At 41.6% G+C, this 10,192-nt stretch overlaps 1 protein-coding gene across 1 annotated transcript in view; it reads left to right on the top strand.

Moving 5' to 3' along the window:
* cenpe (centromere protein E) overlaps positions 1–6,844 on the top strand; it is a 133,421-nt gene extending 126,577 nt beyond the window's left edge. Inside the window, exon 49 of the mRNA XM_060841949.1 lies at positions 5,330–6,844. Coding sequence (XP_060697932.1) covers positions 5,330–5,427 — 98 coding nt within the window. The 3' untranslated portion in view covers positions 5,428–6,844. The remainder of the gene's footprint in view (positions 1–5,329) is intronic.
* The last annotated feature ends 3,348 nt before the right edge of the window (positions 6,845–10,192 follow it).

Raw genomic sequence — 10,192 nt, forward strand, 5'->3', positions numbered from 1 at the left:
AGAGCAGGTCATGTCTCTCAAGCCTCAGTTTTTTGAGAAGGCGACCAAGCATGTGGATGAGGGTAGGGCAGTTGATGTGGTATAAAGCTTTTGATAAAGTTCAATATGGTAGGCATTTGGAGAAAATGCAGAGGCATGGGGTTGAAGGTGATATAACAGTTTGGATTAGAAACTGGTTTTCTGTAAAAAGGTAGCGAATGGTGGTTGATGGAAAATGTTCAGCCTGGAGTCTGGTTACTAGTGGTGTGCCACAAAGATCCATTTTGAGACCAGTGCTGTTTGTCATTTATAAAAATGACTTTGACACAGGCATAGCTGGATGGGTTAGTAAGTTTGCAGATGACAATAAAGTCAGTGGAGTGGCAGAAAGTGTGGAAACATGTTGCAGGGAACTTGGATAAACTGCAGAATTGGGCTGAGAGGTGGCAAATGGAGTTCAATGCAGCTAAATATGAGGAGATTCACTTTGGGAGGAATAACAGGAAGGCAGAATACTGGGTCAATGGAAAGATTCTTGGTAGTGTGGATGTGCAAAGGGATCTTGGTGACCACATACATAGATCCCTGAAAGTTGCCACCCAGGTTGATAATGCTGTTAAGAAGGCATACGGTGTGATAGGTTCTATTGGTAGAGGGATTGAGTTTCGGAGCCGTGATGTCCTGCTGCAACTGTACAAAACCCCAGTGCCACCGCACTTGGAATATTGTGTGCAATTCTGGTCACCCCATTACAGGAAGGATGTGGAAGCATTGGAAAAGGTGCAGAGAAGATTTATTAGGATGTTGCATGGTCTGGAGGGAAGGACTTATGAGGAAAGGCTGAGGGACTTGGGTCTGTTCTCATTGGAAAGAAGAAGGCTAAGAGGGGATTTAATAGAGACATACAAGATGATCAGAGGATTAGATAGGGTTGACTGTAAGAGTCTTTTTCTTTGGATAATGGCGTCAGCTTGTACAAGGGGGCATAGCTGCAAATTGAGGGGTCATAGATTTAAGATAGATGCCAGAGGCAGGTTCTTTACTCAGAGGGTGGTAAGGGTATGGAATGCTCTGCCTGCTAATGTAGTTAACTTTAGGGGCATTTAAACAGTCCTTGGCTAAGCATATGACGATGGGATTGTGGAAGGGGGGCTTAGATTAGTTCACAGCTCAGTGTAACATCGAGGGCCAAAGGGCCTGTTCTGCACTGTATTGTCCTATGTTCTATGTAGTATCAAAATGTACTTTTTGTTTGCAATTATTGCACCGATTAATTAATTATTAAGCTTTAAAACATCTTCATTACTGTAAGGGTTTGGGTCATCACCCCTTACTCAATAATAACACTCAGTTTTTACATTGTAGTTTTTTTCTATATTGGAACGACAGCAAACATCCTTGTTTCAAAAGCTTGTCAATAGTATTAATTACTTAGTAAAGCCTGACTTACACTTCTATTGAACACCTGCAGGCTTTCAGTGTTCGCACTGTGGTAAAAGTGAGGGAACACTGCCATTGTTGAGTTCTATTATGAGAAGTGCTACAGAAGGAAAATGTCCCAAGGTGCTTTGCAATAATAGTATAAACAAGATTTCTAACCAGGCCATCTAAGGCATTAGGCAGTGATTTGCTTCACCAATGAAAAAGTCCCTTTGCTAAAATGATGGATGAGCCCTTAAAGGGAATGAAGCAACCAAGCAGGCTTCCAAGAGTCTGGAGACGTGTTGAAATAATTAAAATTTAAACTCATTTGAAAACGTAACTTAAACCCCTTTCCCCTCACTCAATCATGTCCTCCCTCGCTATTCAACCTGCCAATAGGCCTTTCGACAGCATCAACTCTCTCTCTCAACACTTCCCACCATTCACTTACCTCCCCTGGGGATAGGAGCTCAAATCCCAGGGCTGCTTTTGTCTCTGGGTAATCGGGTAGTGATGAGGTCATGAGTAGGCCAAGCTAATATCATGTCCAGTCAAATGTCAGCGGGCATGGGATTTTGGGAGTAATTTTGGAGCAGAGATCGGAATGAACACCTATACTGTAGCACAGTAGAGTCCCTTTGGCGTACTGAGTTTGTGCTGACCACCTATACTAACCCCAATTTCCAGCACTTGGCCCATAGTCTTGAATGTTATGACAATTCAAATGCTGACCAAGTTTGAGAGGATTCCCATCTCTACCGTTCTCCCAGATAGTGAATTCCAAATTCCTATGACCCTCTGGCTCAGTGGTTAGCACTGCTGCCTCTCTGCGCCAGTGACCCGGGTTCAATTCCAGCCTCTGGCGACCATCTCTGTGGAGTTTGTACGTTCTCCCTGTGTCTGCTTGGGTTTCCTCCGGTTTCCCTCCTCAATCCAAAAAATGTCAGGTTAGGTGCATTGGGCAGGCTAAGTTATCCATAGTGTTTAGGGATGTGCAGGTTAGGTGCATTGGGCAGGGGTAAATATAGGGTAGGGGAATGGGTCTGGTTGTGTTACCCTTTGGAGGGTGAGTGTGGTCGTTTTGGGCTGAAGGGCCTGTTTCCATGCTGTAGGGATTCTATATGAAATTTCTGCCCTCTCCAACTTGGGGAAACAGTTTCCATCCTGTCCATACCTTATAATCCTATGTACTTCAATAATTCCTCTCTGCTTTTTCTGCTCTAACAAAAGCAGAGCTTTTCTAGCAACATCCTGGTGAATCTCCTCTGCAGCCCCTCCAGTGCAGTCACATCCTTCCTCTAGTGCAGTGACCAGGTGCGCACGTAGTATTCCAGTTGTAGCCAAACCAAAGTTTTATACAGCTTCAACATAACTTCCCTGACCTCAAATCTTTGTCACCAGTGATAAAGGCAAGTGTCGTGTCTGCCGTCTTAAGTATCCTACTGGCCTGTCCTGCTTTCACTGATCTATGAACAAGCACCCCAAGATTCCTCTGAGCTTCCTAATGTCCTACCATTCATTTAGCATTCCGTTATCATGGTACAAATCCTCACAATTCTACACATTCCACCTTCAAGCTCATTACTGGCAGAGACTCCCTCCTCCTCTTTTTCAGATCCTTCTCTCCTTCCTGAGTATATCAAACGATTGGTGATGGCAGAGCCACAGCCTCTTGCATGATGGCTGTGGGATTGGTCAGAGTAACTGCTCAAGCTTATATAAATGCAGCTTTCCTACCTCCTGCCTGCCCTTGTCTTAGATTCTATCTGGAGGTGCAGCAAGTGCAGGAGGGAGCCTGTGATTGGAAGAACTTGCATATATGACTGGATCTTGCACCCCTCCCACTTACTGCCCCAGTCACAGCTCTGCAGTCAGTTCTTGCATATTCATGTGCATATGTAAATGTAAGGAATGGAGAGGGACCAAGGGCAGGCAGAAGGGATTAATTTAATTTGGCATCATGTTCAGCACTGCATTGTGGACCGATGGGTGTCCATTCCTGTGCTGTGCAGTTCGATGTTCCCCAATATAGCAGAGTTGCAGAAATGTTTAACCCCATGCTATATTATCTTTTTAATATTTATATATAATATTGAAAACAGTGGATTTCCAAGACGTTGATATCAGAAATAAAGTCTCAGGAATTTATCACTTGTTTGTTAAATTTGCAGGGGAGGAAAATCATTTTTAAAGAAAAATCTAGTGGTGAAAACATAAATCCTTTAATACCAGAAGCATGTTACATCCCTGATGAAGGCAAAAGCCTGGTATAGAAACAGCTCTGATAGAACACCTTTGAGGAGTGTGATGTGGAGGTGCCAGTGTTGGACTGGGGCCGATCAGGTCAGAAGTCACATGACACCAGTTAGAGTCCAACAGGTTTATTTGAAATCACAAGCTTTTCAAGCGCTGCTCCTTCATCAGGTGACGTGGAGTACACAGGCTCAAAATTTATAGGCAGAGAGATCAAAAGAAAGTACAAATGGTGTGAGTGGAGTGTCGCCAAGCTGCTTAATAAGTCTCTGCAGGTGATCAAATGTGTCAAACAGTGAAAGTAAAGTGTCCACAGCTGAATAGTAAGTGAAGGGATGGTAGTCGGATCATAGATCATCATGGTTTACAGAGGAACACCACAGCTTAGTGGAGATAGTTCAAGGTAAGGCCATTGATGGCACCTCGGTTAAAATCCCAGGTGTTCAAGATGCTGCGATTAGGTAATTACAGATATTTCTGAGGGGAGTCAGACTGGAAATGTTTAGTGATGGGGCAAGGCAATGTAACAGGGATTTGAAACACTAGGATAAGAATTTTTAAAATCCTCACAGCAGGCCATTTGGCCCATGTTTGCAATGATTCTCAAAAGGAGCAATTTACTGAGTACTGCTCGCTGGCCTCCTATATTTGTATTCCAGTATATACTTCCCCCTCAGATATTCAATATCCTCTTAAATATCTACATCATAATCTCAGCCAGATCCCAACCACTTACTGCAGGTAAAAGCTTTTTCTTATATCACTACTACTTATTTTGACAATTTAACTTAAACTTGTAACTACTAATTCTTGATCCTTCCATCATGGGAACGGTATTTCCCTACTGACTCCATCCAGAGTCCTCATGATTTTGAAAATGACCTTTTAACCTTCTCTTCAATAAAAACAATTCCAATTCTACCAACCTAACTACATAATTGAAGTACCTCATCCTTGAAAATATTCTCAATCTCTCCTGCACTCTTTGTGTGTGTCCCTTTTGAGAGTGGACCTCTCTTGGAAATTATAAGTGTCAACTCCTCTAGTAATTGGAAATAGTGGTTGTGATTTGATTTAAGCTAGACTTTTAGATGAGTTCTCACAGTGGGATTACAGGATTCTGAGAGATGGTGGCACTTGACTGGCAATCCAGAATACAAAACCAATGTTCTGGGGCATAGGTTTGAATCTCACTATGGCAGAAGGTGAAATTTCAAGTTGAAAAAAATCTGGAATGAACAGTTGGATGCCATGTAAGAACCCATCTAATTCACTGCTGTCCTTTTATAAAAGGAAACTTGCTCTTGCCTGGTCTGGCCTACATATGATTCCAAATCCACATCAATGTGGTTTGACCTTAATTGCCCTCTGAGCAGCAAGGAATGGGCAATAGATGCTAGCCCAAACAGCAACGCTCACATCCCATGAATGAACTCGAAAGTCCAGAAGAAATATTGGAAGTGGGAGAAAATAAAATGTTAGGCTGGCAGTCTGGCTTTGAGGCAGTGAGCTCTAATCACAATGTTATGGAGGAGTTTAAAAGAAACCATTTTAGAGTTCTTCATCCTAGTAGAATTATGATGGCAAGACTCTACTAGAGTAATGAAATAGGCATTTAAAATAAAAACAGCATGCCTTTAATCTTTATTAATTTTGGATTTTTCTTTGTCTTCAGCGGCAAGTCCTCAAGCAAAACCCAAATATGAGAAGAATGAACGTGATGATTGGTGGCCCAAGCCCTCTGCTGCTGATCCGGAATGTAAAATGCAGTGACCGTTCTTTGGGGCAAAGGAACACCGAATAGCTCATTCACTTCATTCACGAAGGCACTATTGAAATTGTCACAAGGACCCATTGAATGATAAAACAGATTGTATACTCTTGCGAGAGCCGAGTAGCTCGATTTGTTAATAATATTTTCCTCTAATCTCACTTGCAGAGGTCATAGAACAGCTAGTCTGATTCAAGTTGTCACACTGATGCACTGGGTGCTGTTCTAATGAGGGTAAAAGGAAATTGGTTCTGAATCTAACTGTGGTAAATGCTGGATGTCTCAAATTTGGAAAAAGTTGCACTTCCAACACATTTCTTGTAGCATCAAAATATTTTTGCAAAAGTGTCTCTCTATAGCAAGATTTAACCATTTAGCAGCAAAGTTTGTGGCAAGTTGTCAAAGGCTTTAGTGGGTTTTTTGTTAATTACACGAAATATTATCCTGGCGAACACTAGGCAATGTTTCAAAAACCTGTCACCATAGTGATGGTTTCATCAACCAGTATTGAAGTTCTGTTATGAATGTATTCACTTTTATACTAAAAGTTTCTACTATTGACATTTTCTTGCAAAAATAAAGGCATTTTTTCTATTGAATAAGACATTTCTTTGGTTTTGCTAATACGTGGTACTAAATTGCCATTGCTGAGCACTCGAAGGTTGTTAAAATATCATTTAACCTTTATAGATTGCAAAAACACAGTATTTAAGGGGAAAGTAAGTTGCCCTGTTTTTTTCATTCATTCGTGGGATGTGTGCAAGAGTAACATTTATTGCCTATCCCATTGTGCCTGACAATCTGCTGAGCCATGCTCTGCAGTGAATTTTGAGGGTATGCCCACAGTGCTATTGGGGTGAGTGTTGAAATCACCCAGCTAGACCACCCTCTTCCCACCCCCCCACCACTTTTTCTCACACACGACCTCCCAGTTGGTGTCTATCACTCAGCACACCCCCTCACCCCGCCCCCTTCCTCCCAGTCAGTCAGTCACTCCTGCAGTGACTCTCTCAGTAAAAGGACAGCTGCATTTAGAGCAACAGAGGGAGAAACAAAAATCTTCCAGTGTGCAGGCATAAAGCAGCTGCTGCTGTGGAGAAGCAGGAGTCTTGTTTTCTGTGCAAAAGGAAGGGAACTGAACAAATAAGATTTTTGGAGATTTGTGGAACAAGGAGTCACCAAGTGGGCTTTCCTGCTGGAATCCAATTTGGGAACTCTGGCCCAATGGACCAGCTTTTGAAGGGCATTGGAACTTCTAATAGAAGTGTGTCAGTTGGAGAATCAGGAGCAACTCTGAGCTTGTTCTCCTAATGCTACAGGTAAACCAGAAGTGAGGTGCAGAGTGGAAAAAGTTGTAAAGATGTATCACTTAATGGATAAGTGCCTTTTTGATTCAATGCATTAGTTGCCAATCAAGTAATATTTTGATTGATATTGTTTTTAGATTGGATACAATAAAAGTCTTAATCTGAAATCTTGTCGTTTGATTATTTTTGGTCATTTGGGAGATTCCTTTTTATTAGTTGGTGGGTGGCACAGTGGTTAGCACTGTCTCACAGTGCCTGAGACCCGTGTTCAATTCCTGACTCAGGCGACTGACTGTGTGGAGTTTGCACGTTCTCCCCGTGTCTGCGTGGATTTCCTCCGGGTGCTCCGGTTTCCTCCCACAGTCCAAAGATGTGCGGGTCAGGTGAATTGGCCATGCTAAATTGCCCGTAATGTTAGGTAAGGGGTAAATGTAGGGATATGGGTGGGTTGCGCTTTGGCGGGTCGGTGTGGACTTGTTGGGCCGAAGGGCCTGTTTCCACACTGTAAGTAATCTAATCTAATCTAGTTTCAACAGGGAAACAAGGAAAGAAAAGCAAAAGCTGAGAATGGTTTTGTTCTCCAGTAGCAGACATTTGCCGGTGAGAAATTGCCTGTTTATAAATCATACATTGTAAAAGTGTGTAAGAGGAATTTAAGAATAAGGGAATTTCAAAATTAGGTCATTTAGGAAGGGAAAATGTAAGTAGAAATCTGGTGTTCTACCCTGACAACTTAGAATTTTGAGTTTTCAAGACTGAGATCAACACATTTTTGTTGGGAAAAGCTGCCAAGAGGTCTAATAAAGCAGGTAGTTGAAGGTGAGTTATGGATCAACAGTGATCTAATTGAATAGCAATTGAGTTTAAGGGAATGAGAACTCGACCAAGAGTCAGCGAATTTAGTCCCTCAAACGTTTTCTTTCTCAATTATGTCATGGTTGTGATCTATGGCCTAATTCCATTTGGCCTTACCCTATGACTACTGAAAGTATTTGGGGCTGCACAGTGGCTCAGTGGTTAACACTGCTGCCTCACAGCGCCAGGGACCTGGGTTCAATTCCTGTCTGTGCAGTTTGCACATTCTCCCCGTGTCTGCGTGGGTTTCCTCTGGTTGCTCTGGTTTCTTCCCGCAGTCCAAAGAGGTGTAGGTTAGATGAATTGACCATGCTAAATTGCCCACAGTGTAGATGCATTAGGCAGCAGTAAATACAGCGTAGGGGAATGGATGTGGGTGGGTTACTCTTCAGAGGGTCGGTGTGGACTTGTTGGGCTGAAGGGTCTGTTTCCATACTGTAGGGAATCCAATCTAATCAAACCTAGCATATTCTTAATGCCTTTGGTTAACAAATCTATCAATCATCAATTGCCATTTGTGGAAGAGAATTCCGGAATTCTAAAATTCTTTGCAAATAGATATTTTCCTCCTGATTTCACTCCTGATGGTCCAAACTAAAGGGTCCCATCTATGCTCTCCCCATCCTAGAATCCCCAATTAGTGAAAACCATTTCTCTAAATCTATATTCCACTTTAATATACTCTGAAAATATTGATCAAATCACATTTTAAACTTCTAAATTCTGGAGAACACATGATGCGCTATTTCTTCTCCTTTTAATCCTCTGAAGTCCTGGATTAACTAATAGATCTGCTCCCTCCCTCTCGGACAAAATTATGCATCTTAAGGTGGTGCCCAGAAGTGTTCTGGGTGTGATCTACCTAGGGTTTTATATTGTTGATGCAAGAATACTGACCCTTCGTCATATTTTTTTTAAAAAAAGCTGATATTGTGACCTCTTTTGCATTTTCCTTGTGTCTGTTTAACAGTTTTAAATCAATGAATCTGGACACCACCTTCCTGCCCCTCATCCATAGAGCTAGTCTTGGCAATTTGTTCAGCGTTGCCCTTTAAACCCTTACTACGATTTTCAAAATGGGACCTGGTACTCCAGTTAAGCCATTGTTTTTGTTTTTGTAAAGGTTCTTAATATATTCCTTGCTTTTGTACTTCATAAATAAAGGCCAGGATCCTGTGCCTTTTTAAAACACTTTCTCAATCCTCCCTGCAATCAGTCAATGTAGACTTCTTAAAATTCTGACCTTTGTGTTACCTCATTGTTCTTCCTGTAACTTGTAGCACTTTACTGAATGTCTTTTAGAAATTCATGTGCATACCATCAATTGCACTACACTCATCAACTCTGTTCCCTCATCGAAGAGCTCTGAATAGTTGGTCATTTTTTAAAAAAATCCATGCTGACTTTCCTTAACTAATACTTGTTAAAGTAACTGTTAGTTTTGTCTTGTATTATCAGTTCTGTAGGTTTTCCCACCACAAGATTAAACAATGGAATCAGTTTTCAACCTCAACAATACTATGACATTTGAAATTTTTGAAAGTGCTGGAGCAACTCAATAGGTCTGGTAGTGTCTGTGGAGAGAGAAGTAAAGTTAATGTTTTGAAGAGTCATAGAGGACTCAAGGCATTAACTCTCTTTCACTCTCCACAGGTGCTGCCAGACTTGTTTCCTCAGCAATTGTTTTTTAATTTAAATTTTCACCACACTGTGTTTTGTTTGTCTATTAATATATTTCAGAGCATAAAGGGCCTGGATAAAGACTTCTAGGTTTTAACAAAAGGAGAGGAAGAGAAGCAAGTGGAGAAAATGGTGAGGGTATCCAGAACAAAAGACAGTTGAGAATTATAGATGCTTTTATATGTTATAGGTGTACTTGGTTAGAAATTGGTTGGCTTTGCTGACAGAAAACCGATGTAAGTAAGACAGGAGGGGGCAGTGCGGGGGAGGAACTGGGTGTAAACAAAATGAAGGATAATGTTGATGCTGTGAAGCTGTTGTAATCAATGTTAAGTCATGAAAGCTATAATGTACTGATGCGGAAAATGAGGCACCTTTCCTCCAGCTTGGATTGAGCTTCACTGGAGCAGGCCTAAGACAAAAATATTAACATGAGAGTAAGAATTGGAAAGCCATGGTCATTCTTAGCATGGAAGAATTCTGCAAAGCAGTCACCCAGTCTACATTTGGTTTTGCCATTGTAGAAGAGATTGCATAGTGTGTAGCAGCAAGTGAAATGCTGCTTTACCTGCAGGGTATGTTTGAGGCTTGAGGCAAGGGGTGGGCGGGGGAAAAGGGCAGGTATTGTAACCTTTCTGATTGGATGGTAAAGTTCCCTGGGGACTGTCGGGAGTGGTCCTTATGGAATTCCAAGGGTGGGGAGGAAAAGATGTGTTTGGTGGTGGCGTACCTGATATTTAAAAACTAAAATACATACAAGTTCTGAATTCAGTATTTCAAACCAAACACACATTCAGATACTGATTGCAGTCTGTCACCTTTAATATATTTCCCCAGATGTGTCCAGCTGTTTATCTGATGGCATTATCAGTTAAAACACAGCTTCACGTGAGAATGTAAATGGACTTTTACTTTTCTAATAACT

The sequence above is a fragment of the Hemiscyllium ocellatum genome, chromosome 2 (genome assembly GCF_020745735.1).
Source record: "Hemiscyllium ocellatum isolate sHemOce1 chromosome 2, sHemOce1.pat.X.cur, whole genome shotgun sequence".
Classification (NCBI taxonomy): domain Eukaryota; kingdom Metazoa; phylum Chordata; class Chondrichthyes; order Orectolobiformes; family Hemiscylliidae; genus Hemiscyllium; species Hemiscyllium ocellatum.